The sequence below is a fragment of the Lithobates pipiens genome, unplaced genomic scaffold (genome assembly GCF_037356315.1).
Source record: "Lithobates pipiens isolate NorthernLeopardFrog02 unplaced genomic scaffold, aLitPip1_a1.2 Scaffold_1, whole genome shotgun sequence".
NCBI classification, from domain to species: domain Eukaryota; kingdom Metazoa; phylum Chordata; class Amphibia; order Anura; family Ranidae; genus Lithobates; species Lithobates pipiens.
Window position 1 is genome coordinate 216,021,869 of NW_027507685.1, and position 18,400 is coordinate 216,040,268.

The 18,400-nt window shown below is 42.4% G+C and overlaps 1 protein-coding gene across 3 annotated transcripts in view; it reads left to right on the plus strand.

The window, feature by feature from the left end:
- The window catches only part of SPTBN4 (spectrin beta, non-erythrocytic 4), a 275,772-nt gene that overhangs the window by 223,748 nt on the left and 33,624 nt on the right, over window positions 1-18,400 (plus strand). For all 3 annotated transcript variants that reach the window (XM_077482455.1, XM_077482464.1, XM_077482472.1), the window contains 5 exons: window positions 2,387-2,591; window positions 6,217-6,594; window positions 9,203-9,447; window positions 12,544-12,682; window positions 15,477-15,561. In XM_077482455.1, coding sequence (XP_077338581.1) covers window positions 2,387-2,591; window positions 6,217-6,594; window positions 9,203-9,447; window positions 12,544-12,682; window positions 15,477-15,561 — 1,052 coding nt within the window. The remainder of the gene's footprint in view (window positions 1-2,386; window positions 2,592-6,216; window positions 6,595-9,202; window positions 9,448-12,543; window positions 12,683-15,476; window positions 15,562-18,400) is intronic.

Consider the following 18,400-nt stretch of genomic DNA (forward strand, 5'->3'; position numbering starts at 1 on the left):
TAAACTCTTGTGCCCATGCCATTTGGTGGTTTTGTGGGGCTGACCCCCAACTTTGTCTTTCTGTTCAAAACAATGCAAATTAAGGATGAAAACAAGCGCACAGGAATTGTGGTATAGACAACAAAGTAAGAAAGTCCATTAAGGAGTCCATAAATGCAGGGTAAGACCATGTCCTTTCTGGAGACATGTACTAGTAGGGGGAAAGAAACACAAACACTTAGGGCTGAAGCTCTCCTGAAATTGAAGCTGACTCTGTAAGTATGGATAAAGGAAAAAACATAAAAGCGCCTCGAAGTGTAGTATTTAATGATAAATGCAGAAGAGACAATTTAAAACTCACAAGAGGAGTAGGGAAATGGGCTCATTGATAAAAGCCAGAGGCCTGTAGGCCTACAGTGGTGCTGCGGTCTACGCTGCCATTCTCTGGATACTGCCTAGAACTACTCCACCTCATGCCGGCTTCTCCGTGTCCTACCACGGCTTTCCCTGCTTGCTGATCTGCTGCGCTGAGGACTGAACCATCGGGAGTTCTTGCTTTTATCGATGAGACTATTTGCCTACTCCTCTTGTGAGTTTTAAATTGTCTTTGCTACTGCATTTATCATTAAATACTACACTTGGGGGCGCTTTTCTGTTTTTTTCCTTTAACGTTGTCTTTCTGAGCTGCCAAAGTTATTATCAACTTGAACATGAAGAAAGCCAAGTCTCAGTTTAGCACCTCAATTTTCTTTTTCTTTTCAGTGATAAAACATTTTGACAGGGGAAGTCTAACCCTTCTACAACCTATCCAAAAACGACTTTGAATTAAACCCTAATAAAGAACTTCTCTTTTTGTCTTTCTGGTCTCTTCGATAAGTGCAAAGAAAATACCAGTTGATCCTGCCAGAAATGTTGTAAGCTGATAACCTCCTGTGCTGCTCTGTTATCAGTTAGCAATCTGTCCGTCTATCTCTGTGGACTTTAAAACACTCTTTTTCCCCCCTTCTATGTTATAAAGAAGAGCGGGGGGTGTTGTAGTCCTATCCTAGGGTGACAATACTGCTCCTGCATTGATACAGTATGGTCAATGAGTGTTATGAAGAAGAGGAGAGGAGGAGGTTTCAGTAGTCCTTCTACTGTTTTCTTGATGCAGTAGGATGAGTGAGTATGGTCTCCCTAGGACCGGGGTATTGAAGTAAATAGTCCAGTCAGTAAAATGTTCTTTCAGTAGAGGTCCAAATCACGTTTGATTCCTAATCATACCTCTGCGCATTGGTAAACGCAGTGCATTTTTTGCAAGCACCATACCATATAGTGCTGCAGCAATTTTAAAAAGGGTCAGGGACATCTTTTTCTGCGTTTCACATATACGTCAGCCCATTGAAATGTATGGGCTGTCTACATGCAGAATGAATGACACAATGATGTTTGAACCTAGCCTTAAATCCTTCACATCACAATCCCATTATTAAATCAGTGTTCTCAGTCCCCACTGCACAACACAACCCCCCTCCTTTTTATTACAACCCACTTTCACTTCAAGATCCCACCTTTTACATCACTTTCCCCGACTTCACATCAATCCCCCTTCACAGCAGTGTCCTCAACCCACCTTCACATCACCCCCCCCTTCACATTCCTGTCCTCACCCCCTTTATAACATCCCCCTTCACACTGCAGTCCCCTGCCCCCCTCACATTCTTGTCCTCGGCCCCTCTTCATATCACCTCTTCTTCTGGCTCCCTCCAATCCTTCATAGCAGTGACATAGTCCTCTTCCCTGTCCTACCTTACACAGGGCATGACAGTTCTGGATAGAGGGCCAGAGTTACACAACTTTTCCTGTTAACCCAGGTTTTGATTGGTTGCTAAGACTGCTGTGCATCCTATCAACATATCAGTTAACTGGGGCAGCTCCCGCTCTCCATCCAGCCCTGTGCTTCCTCCCGATATCAACTTTGTGAAGATGACAGCACTATCGCCAGCTGAGGGAAAGAGCCAGCTCCTAAATGGCGTGATCGTGGTGGGTCTGGATGGGACAGTGACTTGGTCCGGATTCTGTCTACGGTCAGCCATTTAGTGATGCTTGCCCAAGGAAAAGAAGTGTGCTTCCAGCAGGGTCACCATGTAAAAATAAGGGATACATAAAAGCCTGAAAAATGCACATCTAATGATTGGTAATCTGCAATATGGAATAGTTTAATTCTTGGCCTTATACAGTAAATGCTTAACTTTATCGGAAATGTTACACCATGGCTTCAACTATGTGTTTTGGTGGATAATGCTATTGTAGAGTACAAGATTATGTAGCTGAGGGGTTTTGTGATTCTGAAGAGTATGATAATGTGCAAGTGTTCTCAGCACGGTTTTCCTGACTAATGCGCTGACTACTTACTGTCCTTGCATAGTGAGCAGATAAGTAAGCGGCAGTCTCAGATTGATCGGCTCTACGTGTCTCTGAAGGACCTGGTGGAGGAGCGCAAGGGGCGCCTGGAACAGCAGTATTGGCTCTTTCAGCTGAGCCGCGAGGTGGATGAGCTGGAGCAGTGGATTGCAGAGAAGGAGGTGGTGGCCGGGTCTCCGGAGCTGGGCCAGGATTTTGAACACGTGACAGTAAGTACTAGCTGAAAGCAATCTATTCCGTAATGCTTTAACTATGTTAAAGGATTCCTTTCTAAAGGATATGGTGCAGCTAAGGTTTAGTGGAACTCTAGGGTTCCTCAGGAGGTTGTCAGGGGTTCTTTCTTTAAGCTGTGGATGATTGACCTTTTATCTGAACATGTCTTTTATCTGAAGTAGTCCAATTCTACTTGGCACAGCCAGTGGTAAGATAGCCCTGATTTTTTTTGATATGTCTGTAAGGGTGGCATTCTGACCACCCTTGGGGGGGGAAAGTCTTCCAACATCATTAATATAAGAGGCATTGTTTCCACACCTCTAAATTAATTTTAGCATGGGTTCCCTGAAAACTGAAAATGACTTCAAGGGTTTCTTTGGGGTAAAAAGGTTGAGAAAGGCTAAATTTTAGGTTCTTAGCACTTGTGTCTTATAAAGTGTATCCTTTGCCATTAAAAAATAAAAATGTGATTGATGTGTAAACTTGTACTTTGTTAGTTCATAGCCAGCAGCCCCAAACTGATATTTTTATAACCCACGTGCTGCCTGTGAGTTCAGACAGGAAATGTGCGTAAGAAAGGAAGGACAAAATTTTGCTACTGTCATCCAACTTCCTTTTAGAGGGTTTGGTCCCACTTTATGTAGGGGCGTAGCCACTCACTCTTGCTTGCTCCCTACAGTGCCTTGCAAAAGTATTCACTCCCTTGGCTTTTTACCCATTTTTTTTATATTACAGCCTTTAGTTCAATGTTTTTTTTAATCTTAATTATATGTGATGGATCAGAACACAATAGTCTGAGTTGGTGAAGTAAAATAAAAAAAATATATATGTAAAACTATTTTTCAGAAACAAAAAACTGGTAATTGCCATGTGCGTATGTATTCACCCCCTTTGTTATGAAGCCCATAAAAAGCTCTGGTGTAACCAATTACCTTCAGAAGTCTCATAATTAGTGAAATGATGTCCACCTGTGTGCAATCTAAGTGTCACATGATCTCTCATTACATCTTTTTGAAAGGCCCCAGAGGCTGCAACACCTAAGCACGAGCCACCACTAACCAAACACTGCCATGAAGACCAAGGAACTCTCCAAACAAGTAAGGGACAAGGTTGTTGAGAAGTACAAGTCAGGGTTATGTTCTAAAAAAATATACAAATCTTTGATGATCCCTAGGAGCACCATCCAATCTATCATAACCAAATGGAAAGAACATGGCACAACAGTAAACCTGCCAAGAGACGGCCGCACACCAAAATTCAAGGACTGGGCAAGGAGGGCATTAATCAGAGAGGCAGCACAGAGACCAAAGGTAACCTTGGAGGAGCTGCAGAGTGAGACTGGAGTATCTGTACATAGGACAACAATAAGCCATATGCTCCATAGAGCTTGGCCAGAAGAAAGCCATTACTTTCAGCAAAAAACATAATGGCACGTTTTGAGTTCGCAAAAAGGCATGTGGGAGACTCCCAAAATGTATGGAGGAAGGTGCTCTGGTCTGATGAGACTAAAATTTAACTTTTTAGACATCAAAGAAAATGCTATGTCTGGCGAAACCCCAACCCAACACATCACATCACCCAAAGAACACCATCCCCACAGTGAAACATGGTGGTGGCAGCATTCTGTGGGGATGTTTTTTAGCCGTCGGGACTGGGAAACTGGTCAGGGTTGAGGGAAATATGGATGGTGCTAAATACAGGAATATTCTTGAGCAAAACTTGTACCACTGTGTGTGATTTGAGGCTAGGACAGAGGTTCACCTTCAAGCAGGACAATGGCCCCAAACACATTGCTAAAGCAACACTTGAGTGGTTTAAGGGGAAACATGTAAATGTATTGGAATGGCTTAGTCAAAGCCCAGACCTCAATCCAATAGAAAATCTGTGGTCTGACTTAAACATTGCTGTTCACAAGCGCAAACCATCCAACTTGAAGATGCTGGAGCAGTTTTGCAAGGAGGAACGGGCAAAAATCCCAGTGGTAAGATGTGGCAAGCTCATAGAGACTTATCCAAAGCGACTTGGAGCTGTGATAGCCGCAAAAAAGGTGGCTCTACAAAGTATTGACTTTAGGGGGGTGAATAGTTATGCACATTGACTTTTTCTGTTATTTTGTCCTATTTTTTGTTTGCTTCACAATAAAAAAAAAAAAAATCTTCAAAATTGTGGTCATGTTCTGTAAATTAAATTATGCAAATCCCCCAAACAATCCATGTTAATTCCAGATTGTGAGGCAACAAAACACGAAAAATGCCAAGGGGGTGAATACTTTTGCAAGGCATTGTATATGCTCTATGGTAGTGATGGCGAACCATGACACCCCAGATGTTTTCAAACTACATTTCCCATGATGCTCAACTACACTACAGAGTGCATGAGCATCATGGGTAATGTAGTTCCAAAACATCCAGGGTGCCAAGGTTCGCCATCACTGCTCTATGGACTATGACATTTGTATTGTATATAGAGTGTTGCATGTGACTGCAATGAACATGCACTGCTTGCTCCAAGGAAAGGTTCAGGAGCTCACTGAGGACGTTCCAAGGAGGTAGAAGAACGCAGTAAGAGGCCATTTTATGAAAAATTTGTTACAGGGCCATTTAGTGTCACTTTCCCTTTGTAAGAGGAATTTCACTTACACTAGGCCGGGTATAGATGGTTCAAACCTCGGCTAGTTCAGCAGGATCTGTGTGGGCATCCTGAATGTACCAAGTTGATCAATTGACAACCAGCCTGCTGGATTTACTAGCGATTATCGCTAGCGGCTGTTGTAGCTTCTAGCAATATTCACCCACTCAGTCTTCTCCCAGTGGGGACGGCTTATCCCCCCCCCCCCCCCCCCCTGCCAGGAGCAGACAATTACTCGGCAGGAGGGATTCCCTTGTCAGCACTGCCGTGGTTGCAGGAAATATATTCACACCATCTACGACCTGCCTAAAAGTGAATGTGGTGAAAATACGCAATCATGTGCAAGGAAAATAAACAAAAACAGGACTTATGCTTACATACTGTATGATAGAGGTCAGCGTAGCTTCCCCTTCACTAAGGTAAGGGAAAATTCCCTTCCAAAGTGAAAATTTACTTTTCACCTTTATTAAATCAGCCAAAGTGCCTTCTAGATATTTAGCCTTTTAAACAAGTAAATATATTACTAAATTATAAAACAAACAAAAAAATCCACTATTTTCACTTTTAAATGTGCATTCTCCCGGCTTATCCCTGCTAGTGGACTGAGAGCTAGCTTAGGGATTAGTCGGGTACACCTAAGCTTCTAAAAAGGGGGAACTTGGTACACATTCCTTATGCTTACCAAGTGCCCTCAAAGTGATGGGTGGGAAAGGGTTCACACACCAGAGAAGAGTGCTCTTTGTTCTGCGACATGTCTGTTTACAATTGGACTGAACCCAACACTGCGTTCCCATTGTCTAACACTGTTTGTCCCAGGTAGTCCTTAGCCAGCCAGCTAAAAGGTACCCCATAGCTTACATCAGTGGTCAGTAAATCATCTCCACGAAAATAAGCTCTTGTTTTTTTATAAAGTTCACAAAGTCCACAATCTTCAAATAGAATCATTTACATCACTCTCCCTAACTTGCATATCATCGGTTCCTCTCTTTTTAGCTTCTTCAGGAGAAGTTCACGGAGTTTGTTAGTGAGACAGGCACTATAGGACAGGACCGCATCTCTGCTGTGAATCAGATGGTGGATGAACTCATTGACTATGGCCACGCGGATGCAGCTACCATAGCAGAATGGAAAGATGGTGTAAATGAGTCCTGGGCAGACTTGCTGGAACTGATGGAGACAAGAGCACAGATGCTGTCCGCTTCTCATGAATTACAAAAGTTTTTTAATGACTGCAAAGAGGTCCTGTCCCAGGTGGAAGAGAAGAAGCAGAGGATCCCAGAGGTGAAGGCGCAGGAAGCTCGCCTCTCAGCTGGTTCACTGCAGCGAATTCTTAGCTCTTTTGAACATGACATTCAGGTCCTTGTCACTCAGGTGAGCTTTTATTTATTTCACTTCCTCATCTATATGTCTCTTACCTAAACATATACATTTGTAAGACTAATGGCCCTTGTAGGCGTCCGTGAAAACTATGCCAAAAAATGATTTTGCTTGGTTGTGTTTAATTCAGGAAGAAGTCTATCGTACGGTAGAGGTTTGTAGTATTTTTCTGAGCAAAATATACACAAATTCAGACCCTAAAGTTGTTTCCTTTTCCCTTTACCTTCCTAATACTTGGCTATCCTCCCAAACTGTTTCCTTTGTGCTCTGGGAGGAAAAATCTTTATTTAGACACTACATGAGTGCCTATGCTAGGTTTCCCATTTCATGCAGAAAGATGCGACAGTCATTCACCTTTTGGTTATACTGCCTACAGAAGGATTGGACACTGGGAAACAAACTGTTGGACAGGCCAGGATTGCTACTACCAGCATGCCTCTGTTTTTGCCCCTAGTGTCCTAGGTGGATGACACCTTTTACTCAACTCTGCAAGGAAAGGCCTTATCAAATTTTTCAAGTATCTTTAATCAATACTCTTCTCTGCTAGAGCTGGTCTATTCAATTGCAACTATCCAGTGAGGCCATCCTCATTCTGGCTTTTGGAGTGCTGTGTCCAGATCCTGCTGGAATGGACATTGCAGGGCTAACCTGGAAGTGACTTTATGGGCACTGCTTGTCAAGGATCAGGTTCTACCCTCTTGTGAAGACATACTGTACTAGATCTGCGAGTGCTTCTTGTGCTTTTGGGCATCAATCATCTGTTTCCCAGATTTGAAAAGCTAGTCCTCTGTTCCCACATTCTCTAAAGCCCCGTACACACTATCAGATTGTCTGCTGAGTTTTTCCTTCAGATTTACCAAAACCATGTAGTAGAAGGGTCTGCCTGATTGCATACACATTGAAACTCCTAAGGTTTGACCTCATATTATATGGTTTTGGTAAATCTGAAGGAAAAACTCAGCAGACAATCTGATAGTGTGTACAGGGCTTTAGGTCCATCAGGTGGATGTATAGGCCTCTTCTGACCATTTTGGGTATAATGTCCTTCAGGTGGCTTTTGGACTTCCCAAAGGTGAATGACTTCCATGTCCCTCAATGGATAAGAAAGAAAATAGGATTTTAATACTCGTAATATGTTGTAAAATCATTTTTTCGAACTGATCGTAAAATCCTTTTCTTGGAGACACAAAAAAGTCATTCACCTTTTGGGTTATACTACCACCTACATAAGGACTAAATACTGACAAACGTCAGATGGTACAATTACACACTAAAGAAGCAATTCCCAGAGTGCTGTTTCAAGCCCGTAAACTTGTACTGCATCAATGGAAATTACCTGATCCCCCCCCAACTGTTACAGAGTGGATGCGGCAGGTCGGGTCCACAATGTCGTTGGAACAGTATATTTATCAGCACAGAAGCTGTCCTGATAAGTTTGAAAAGATATGAGTGCTCTGGCTCGAAACACCTGGTCTATTTCCAGTGGATCTGGTGCTAGGCTAGATGGTGTCTCTTGGAGGTAGAGGTAGACCCGCCTAATGCTTCATCTCTTGTCTTTACTCTTTACTGTGTAAATCTTATTCCTGACATTTATGATTTGCAGACCAGTGTGGTTATGGTTATGTCGTGTGTTTTATGGCCTGTGCAGGCCTGCCATGTAACCATTGTAACTACTAAGTGTGTTTTCCTCTGTACTGGAATTTCATAGTTGCTCTGGATTTTTATGACGTTTTAATAAAGTTCTTTTGATACAAAACAAAATACTGCCAAATAAAAAAACTGCAGACCAGCCCAGGATTACAACTCCTACTTCCAGCGTGTCTTCTTTGAGTAGCAAGCAGTACTGAGAGCATGATGGTCTCCCGCAATGAATTCAAATAAATCCTATTTTTCCTAACTTCTCTTGAAGATATGGTTCAAGTCACATGACCAGTGCAGAGAGCCACAGGGGAAGTCCCCATTGTATCTGCCACGCTGGTCAGAGCTTTGCATGTGAGTGGAAATGGTAAGTCTCCAGTACCATGCCAATAAGAGGTCTTCGTACGTAAAAAAATCAGGCTCACTCCGCACTCACAGCACATCCCTTCCGAGCTGCCTCACTTTCTGCTCAGTTCATCTATCTTTGCATCCAGTATGCACACTTTAATAGTACATCCCCCTTGACATCCAGCATTAACTCCCCACTCCACCATCATAACCACCTCCTGCACTCTATCAGTGGTGCTACCTAGTGTCCCCTCTGCTGTCTCTGTCCTCTGCCACTTGCACATTGCACTCCTATTGGCTTTTTTCTAAGAGTGTTTTCTTAATTTTTCCAACTGGACTTTCAAAGAAAGTCTTTTCTTTTGAAAGTAGAATCTTCCAGGTTTATGATTTTATTAGCTCTGGTAATCCTGGTAAAGTAAAGCCAATTGAAATTTCTAGAAGCATAAATGAAAAGGAACTGTGGTCTGTGGTTCTATGGCCACCTGTTCAGTCATGTTCATAACACTAAGAATCATATATTTAACCTCATCTGTTATAGTTGTCATAGTTGGGAAATGCAGCACTGTTTGGCTATAATCTTTCATGCTTTATCCGGTATCTCTTCTCTTATGCCCAGGTACGACAGCTGCAGGAGAATGCTGCCCAGCTGCGCACAGTATATGCGGGCGAGAATGCGGCTGCCATTGTCACCAGTGAGCAGGAAGTAATGCGTTCCTGGAAAGAGTTACTAACCACCTGTGAGGAATGCAGGCTGCAGATCACCACTACCAGTGACCGCATGAAGTTCCTGGGTCTTGTGAGGGACCTGATCTCCTGGATGGACAGTGTTATCTGTCAGATTGAAACAGAAGAGAAGCCCAGGTAAGGGACTGTGAAATGATGGTTGGCATAAGTTGCCCTTAAAAATCAGACTGTAGATGTAGTGCAAAATGCTGTCATTGGGACAGGCCGTGCAGGGAAACTTCATCACTGGGTCCACAGAGAATAAAGACCTGACAGAGGTTCTATGTAATTCCCTTTGTTACTTTAAAGTTGCTGTAAAGGAATTTTTTTTAAATAACAAAAATGTCTATATTTACCTGCTCCGTGGAATATAATTGCTCAGAGCGGCCCCAAACCTGCTCTTCTCGGGTCCCCTGCCGGCGCTCCTGGCTCCTCTTTTCTTGCTGGTGCCACTATAAGGAAAGCAATTCCTATGGGGGCACTGGTGTGGGCTCACTCCCAAGCCCCACTGCTGTGTCCATTGACCCCATACTCCCTCATCACTAAAGTTGATTGACAGGAGCGGGAGCCAATGCCTGCTATCCTGCTGCTATTGATTTGCCCAGGGAGAAGGGACAAAGCCAGTTGAGCTTCAGCTCTCTTGCACAACACTGGATCGTGATGGGGTTCAGGTAAGTATAAGGGGGTGAGAGGATGAGTCTGCGACACAAGGTTTTTTATCTTAATGCATAGAATGCATCAAGATAAAAAACCTTGAGTCTTTAGAACCACTTTAAAGAAAAGTCTTTCTACTAAAAGAAGCATGTGCTGAGAGTGGTGGGAGGCTTTCTTTTCCTCAAAATGCTTGCTACCTGGCTGTCATTTAGTACCTCCAACTTCGCTGACCTGGAAAAAGTTTGCAGATTAGGAGTTCTGACTTTGCTGGCTGCAGGCTTGCTCTGGGTAAACCTTTTCTGGGAGAAGCATGGAGGCTGCCATTTCAGAACTCCTGAAATTGCTGTTTGTCTGGCTAATATGCTAACTTCCTTACATTAAGGCCAAACTTAAGTTTATAAAAAAAAGAAATAAAAAAAATTGCATGTATGCTTTTAAGTTTTCATTTTTAATTGTTTCATCCCATTTCTGCAAAATTCTGAACATTTAGTCCCCATAAATACTTCCCTATCTGCATCCATTTCATTTGTGCCTTTGTCTACAATTCATTCTGTTCTCTTAGTATCTCCCATTGTAGTCCCAAATTCAGATGCATTGATAGCAAGAATGTGTACAGCATGCCAAAAATGATGCGATTTTCTTTCCACTGGTAGAACACAATGGGGTTGATTTACTAAAGGCAAATGCACTGTCGCTTGGAAGAGCAGATGCTGTAGCACAGAAATGAGGGGAATCTCTGTTGATTTCTATCATCCAATCAAGTGCAAGCAAAATTGCGTTTTTTTTTCCTTTCATGTCCCCCTTGGATCTACAGTGACTGCACTTCCAAGAGCACTTGCAGTGCACAGTGTATTTGCTTTTAGTAAATAAACCCCAATGATCACCGCTAGTAGCTGTAGCCACTGGCAGTAATCGCATGCAAAAAAAATCAGAAATGCTGGTTGTACTGAAGTTGACTGGTGGATCGACTTTAGTACAACCAGCCTGCCCATAGATTGATCGAATCTCGGTTGGTCCCTGCTGAACTGGCTGAGATTCGATCTATCTATGGCCAGCTTAAGGGATGAGGACCGATGAGCCTTAGTAAAAAGCACATCCCCGGCAACCCTTTAGACAAACATGTGTCTCCCTGCTGGCCAGTGAAAGGTGCAGGCTTTAGCTGTGCTGCGTTAATCGGTAGCTTGATGATTACTGTTCCATAAGCAGGTCTGAGAATGTAATCTTTGATCCTAAAGTGGGGCTTTGAGTCACTTCCAGTTCAAAAAACAAAAGTTATGCCATACAGGCATGCACCAATTTTGCATCAGTTTAATCATGCCCTTTAATTATATTATGGAGCATTTGATATAAATGACTCCACATGCTGTTTGGCTCGGTCTTCCAGTTTGTTCAAAATTTCCACCAAGCTAGGAAAAAGAGAATGAATGAATATTTTTACAATTCCATTGCTCATTCATATTGTCACTGTAATCTGTTTAAACTTGTTATTCACAATGATGTGAGCACCAGCAAGAGTGACGCAGGCCTGCACTACGGAGTGTTCATCTCTTGTATGCCGTCTATGAAGCTTAGCATTCAGGCAATAAGTTTGGCTTAAAGCTGAACTTTGGGAATTCTGAAAAATAAGTACCTGTGTGGCCTTCCTTCACTGCAAGGGTTAAATGCTCATTAAGGCTAGAGGGGAGATGAACAGGCAGTAGTACTTACCTTAAACCTCAATCCACCCGGCACTGTTGCTCTTTTCTCCCCAAAGCTCTGTTCTTTGAGCAGTCCTTTGGCATCCTCACATGCAGCACATGGCTATTACAATGTTATTGTAGCTGAAGGAGGCAGGAGTGCAACAGCAGACCAGAGTGCCTTAGAGAGGTGGTAGCATGGGACTGGTCACATACACCCAGGGAGCCTGCTGGAGCAGGGACTGAGGTATTACTCCTGATTTTGGTACTTTGAGACTTAAAGTGTTACTAAACCCAAAACAGTAAAATGAATGTGTACATGCAGTAAAGATTGCTTGTTTTGCTCAGGGGTTGCTAAGGGGTTAATCCTCTGCATTGTATAACCAGGCTGTTTGATCTTGTATGCACAGATCCTCCCCTCCTTCCACTGTCCCGTGATAATTTCCTGATAACACAGAGTCTATGGAGTCAGGCTGCACATGCTCAGTTTGGTGTGTATTGCTAGAGAGATTTTGTTTTCTTGGGAAGGTGCATGGGATCAGCACAAGGCCAATCAGCACTGTCCAGACAGGGAGTCAGGGGTCTTGCAGTCTCATAGGGCAGTCAGAAAACTCCTCCTACAATCTTTAACCAGTGTTCGGCTGGACACTGATAGAAGTCACAAGACTGCTATATACTGCAGATGAGAAAAGGTATTTAGCAGTTTATATTTACGAAAATAATTGCATTTGTTGAATGCAGGGTCCTGGGTTTAGTAACACTTTAGTAAGCAGTTAACTCTTGCAGTATGGGGGCTCCCCTGCAAAGGTATGTTTTAACTAATTCCTGGAGTTCAGCTTTAATCTCTCACACTAGGGGTAAGTTCTAGAGTCACTTATTTTTCCTGTTTTCCATATATTCTTAGGGATGTGTCTTCCGTGGAGGTTCTCATGAGTTATCATCAGGGAGTAAAGAATGAAATTGAGGCAAGAAATAAGAGAATCGCAGACTGCGTAGAACTAGGAAAGTCCTTGGTCCTAAACAAGAGGCCGGCGTCTGAAGAGGTATGTTTGAAAGAAGGTCAATTTAATATAAAAAGCTTTATCAATGTTTAATATACCATTAGAGGTGTGTGTGTGTGTGTATATATATATATACAGTGCCTTGCCAAAGTATTCGGCCCCCTTGAACTTTTCAACCTTTTGCCACATTTCAGGCTTCAAACATAAAGATATAAAATTTTAATTTTTTGTGAAGAATCACCAACAAGTGGGACACAATTGTGAAGTGGAACGAAATCTATTGGATATTTTAAACTTTTTTAGCAAATAAAAAACTGAAAAGTGGTGCGTGCAAAATTATTCGGCCCCTTTACTTTCAGTGCAGCAAACTCACTTCAGAAGTTCAGCGAGGATCTCTGAATGATCCAATGTTGTCCTAAATGACTGATGGTGATAAATAGAATCCACCTGTGTGTAATCAAGTCTCTGTATAAATGCACCTGCTCTGTGATAGTCTCAGGGTTCTGTTGAAAGCGCAGAGAGCATCATGAAGACCAAGGAACACACCAGGCAGGTCCGTAATACTGTTGTGGAGAAGTTTAAAGCCGGATTTGGATACAAAAAATTTCCCAAGCTTTAAACATCCCAAGGAGCACTGTGCAAGCGATCATTTTGAAATGGAAGGAGTATCAGACCACTGCAAATCTACCAAGACCTGGCCGTCCCTCTAAACTTTCAGCTCAGACAGGGAGAAGACTGATCAGAGATGCAGCCAAGAGGCCCATGATCACTCTGGATGAACTGCAGAGAACTACAGCTGAGGTGGGAGAGTCTGTCCATAGGATACCAATCAGTCGTACACTGCACAAATCTGGCTTTTATGGAAGAGTGGCAAGAATAAAGCCATTTCTCAAAGATATCCATAAAAAGTCTCGTCTAAAGTTTGCCACAAGCCACCTGGGAGACACACCAAACATGTGGAAGAAGATGCTCTGGTCAGATGAAACCAAAATCGAACTTTTTGCCCACAATGCAAAACGATATGTTTGGTGTAAAAGCAACACAGCTCATCACCCTCAACACACCATCCCCACTGTCAAACATGGTGGTGGCAGCATCATGGTTGGGCCTGCTTTTCTTCAGCAGGGACAGGGAAGATGGTTAAAATTAAGGGGAAGATGGATGCAGCCAAATACAGGACCATTCTGGATGAAAACCTGTTGGAGTCTGCAAAAGACTTGAAACTGGGACGGAGATTTATCTTCCAACAAGACAATGATCCCAAACATACAGCAAAATCTACAAAGGAATGGTTCACAAATAAACGTATCCAGGTGTTAGAATGGCCAAGTCAAAGTCCAGACCTGAATCCAATCGAGAATCTGTGGAAAGAGCTGAAAACTGCTGTTCACAAACGCTCTCCATCCAACCTCACTGAGCTCGAGCTGTTTTGCAAGGAAGAATGGGCAAGAATTTCAGTCTCTCGATGTGCAAAACTGATAGAGACATACCCCAAGCGACTTGCAGCTGTAATCGCAGCAAAAGGTGGCTCTACAAAGTATTAACGCAAGGGGGCCGAATAATTTTGCACGCCCCCTTTTTCATTTTTTTATTAGTTAAAAAAAGTTTCAAAAATCCAATAGATTTCGTTCCACTTCACAATTGTGTCCCACTTGTTGGTGATTCTTCACAAAAAATAAAAATTTTATATCTTTATGTTTGAAGCCTGAAATGTGGCAAAAGGTTGAAAAGTTCAAGGGGGCCGAATACTTTCGCAAGGCACTGTATATATATATATATATATAATATAATCAACTAATTTTGATTAATTATAACGTACATACAGATCCAACTACTTTTAGCTGATCTCCTTGCATTGCAGCTCTGCATTAGTCAGTGGTAAATGTGGTATACACTATATACAATCACCCGACACTAGTTAGTTTCCACAATCCATGACTTAACTTCACAGTTCACACAAATACGTTTTAAATTCAAACTGTAACACTGACGTAAGTAATTTATTTTCCCACAGTAGCGTGAAAATCCCTCCACGGCAAGGCATGGACCCCTGTGCAAACAGGTGGTCATGCAAGGGGTATCAAAAGGGTTAACAAGGACCATAAACTTCTCTCACGTCTCCTTAGATCTCAGCAAGGACACCAGGTCGTGGGTAGAAAGAAAAGATCCAAGTGCTTTTTTTGATTGACCAAAAGAATTTTGATAGATCAAAAAAATTAACGCTTAATCGAGGAATTAATCTTTCATTTTCACAGCCCTTATATATATATATATATATATATATATATATATATATATATATATATATATATATATCTATCTATCTATAGTTATATCATGGATATGAACTGAAAGTGCACACTGTCAGGTTTAATTTGAGGGTATTTACTTCCAAAGTGGAGGAAGGGTTTAGGAATTACAGCTCTTAAGAATAGCTATCCCCCTTTTCAAGGGAACTCAATATAAAAGGAGATTTTTCAAGTAAGCTTGTATTGGATTTTCAGAAATAATTACTATTTGTATTGTTAGCAATCATATGTTGTGACTATAGATATCCTTAAACTTTTGTGTATTTTTTATTAATAATGTGTGATAAACCATTGCACAACATACTTAAATTACAACAGCAACTATTTTTTTTCACTAGGGTCGCTGCTTTCAGAAAATATATACAGTTTGGGGGTTTTAACTAATCCTCAGGCCTAAAATGTTAATTTTAACGTGTGCAGGAAAAAAAAAAACACATCTGGCAGCGAAAATGCCCCAAATTTTGTTTGGAGAACTTTAGCAAGCCTCTTCTACAATATGCATGATTTTATATGCTTTATGATTTCAGATTAAGCAGAGCCTGGACAGGTTGATGGCAAAGAAGAAGGAGATGCTGGACAAATGGAACAAACACTGGGAATGGCTGCAGCAGAGTAAGTGTGTGTGCAGTGTGTGTGCAGTGTGTGTGCAGTGTGTGTGCAGTGTGTGCGCAGTGTGTGCGCAGTGTGTGTGCAGTGTGCGCAGTGTGTGTGCGCAGTGTGTGTGCGCAGTGTGGGCCGGTCACCTGATCTGAGCCACAGGCATGTCATCCAGTCCAGCTTGCCTTCTTGTTTTTGATTTATGCTGCATTACTTTGCAGAATGTCCTACTTAATCTCCCTCCCTGAATGAGGCGGGCAACCCCCTGCCAACTAATTAATGTTACCATAGAAACTTTTACAGCTCCCACTCTCTAGACTCCCAGCCCCCCCCCCCCCCCCCCCCATGAATGCGGGGGAGACACAAGAGCAAAATGTATGGGGCCTTAACTGTGCTTATTATTTAACTGCATCTACCAGGAAACCTACTGCCAGCTAGACCTCAAAAGTTTAATAGAGTCACAGAATACTATTTCCATAAAATGGTTAATGGTGCAAATTTTTAGCCAATTGTCACTTCTATGGAAAGGTTAATGGTTCAGTATTAGAGAACCTAAGTAAGCCTATAAAGATGAATAGCATCATTCTAACTACTCAATCTAAAGATTTTATTTCTATGCATTACTCTATGCTGTTGCTTGGGCATTACAAACCATACCCAGCTAAGGTAGGGAGATGGATGCGGATCAGTCGTAACTCTTCATCCATTTCTAGCACCTTCCTGTCTTCTGCCGCCTCCTGCAAACAAACGGCACCTGACCCAACTTATAACTGGCCTCAACAGCAAGGAGCACATGGAAGGGTGAAAAAACAAAGATTCTGAATGATCAGTATGTAACACCCCCTCCAGTGTAGGGGGAAAATGTGAGAGGGCCCCCATCGGAGAGATCTTGTGACAGTCTACATTCCCTCCTTATGACTTTTACCCCCTATTTCCTCTACACCCCCCTTTTTTCCCCAATGCAGTTACCAGCTTAGCCCCCGTCAGGAAGGTCTCTAGTCTCCCCTTTTTTGCACTTTATGTTCCCTCTGCAAACCTCAAAAGATGTTTGGTGCTTATCTTCCAACCCCCCCCCCCCCCCCCTCTCTTCCCTTATTTATATATATATATATATATTACACATACTACACAGCAAGGGGAAAAAAAGTATTTGATCCCCTGCTGATTCTGCACGTTTGCCCACTGACGAAGAATTGGTCACTCTATAATTTTAACAGTAGATTTTAACAGTGAGAGACAGAATAACAAAAAAAATCCAGAAAAACTTATTTCAAAAAAGTTATAAATTGATTTGCATTTTAATGAGTGAAAGAAGCCTTTAACCCAGGGCTCGACAAAACCCGGGCGCCAGGTCGCATTTGCGACTAGAAATAGCGGGCTGGCGCCTGGGGCATCACAGCTGGGGGTATCCTGTCACCGCGGACCCCCCCGGCGTGATCGCGTCGGGCCGCGCCGCTGGCAGCCGGTAATTGAGCCCCCGGCTTTGAGGCCTTCTACGATCCTATGGTTCCTTCTGGAATCTGGCGCCCTCTTGTGGTGGCCGTTGGAATTACAACCAGCAATGCTAATAGGCTGGCAGGCAGGGGAAGCTCCATCTCCTTCTCTTTACTCAGAACCCCCTAAACATTATATATATATTTTAATCTAACACCCTAGAGAATAAAATGGTGGTCGTTGCAATACTGTCTGTCACACTGTATTTGCACAGCGGACTTACAAGCGCACTTTTTTGGGGAAAATGTATTTAATAACAAAAAAAATAAGACAACAGTAAAGTTAGCCCAATTTTTTTTTATATTGTGAAAGATGATGTTACGTCGAGTAAATCGATACCCAACATGACATACTTCAAAATTGCGCCCGCTCATGGAATGGCGACAAACTTTTACCCTTAAAAATCTCCATAGGCGACGTTTAAAAAATTCTACAAGTTGCACGTTTTAAGTTACAGAGGAGATCTGGAGCTAGAATTATTGCTCTCACTCTACCGATCGCAGCGATACCTCACATGTGTGGTTTGAACACCGCTTTCATATATGCGTTCGCTTCTGCACGCAAGCTTGGCGGGACAGGGCGTGTTTAAAATAAATTTTTTTTCCTTATTTTAACTTTTATTTTTATTTTTTTCAATGTTCTTTTAGAAAAAAAAAAAAAAAAAGTGTGTCACTTTTATTCCTATTACAAGGAATGTAAAAATCCCTTGTAATAGAAAAAAGCATGACAGGTCCTCTTGTATATGAGATCTGGGATCAGAGAGACCTCACATCTCATATTTACACTAAAATGCAATTTTTAAAAAATTTGTCATTTGAAAAAAATAAAAAAATTAAATGTCCCTCTAAGAGCTATGGGCAATGACTTGGAGACAGGTGAGGGGCTGGGGGCGCATCTTCCCCTCACTCGTCGTCTCCATGTCAGGCCAGGGACAGGTCCAGATCGCCGTCACGGACCTGGCTCCTAACTTTTTTTAGCTGGCTCCTAGATTCCAAGCAAATTTGTCAACCCCTGCTTTAACCCCTTCACAAAGCATGACTTGGTACTTAGTGGCAATCACAGAGGGCAGACGTTTCTTGTAGCTGAAGAAAAAATATTACAGCGCACACATGAAAAACTAACATTTACCTCCAGCAAGGCTTTTTAACAACACCTAGACATTTTCAAAAAACATTATCAAAAAATAAGGGGATTTGGTCACACCATATTGCTATATGGTGCTTAAGCCCACTTACTGCGACAAAGTACCCCGTGATTAGTGGGGCCTACACTATCCATAGACTAGGAGAGCCTGCTTCTCTGAACCATGGGAGGTATACTCCTCTATATGGGAGAACATGAGGTCTGCACCATGACACAG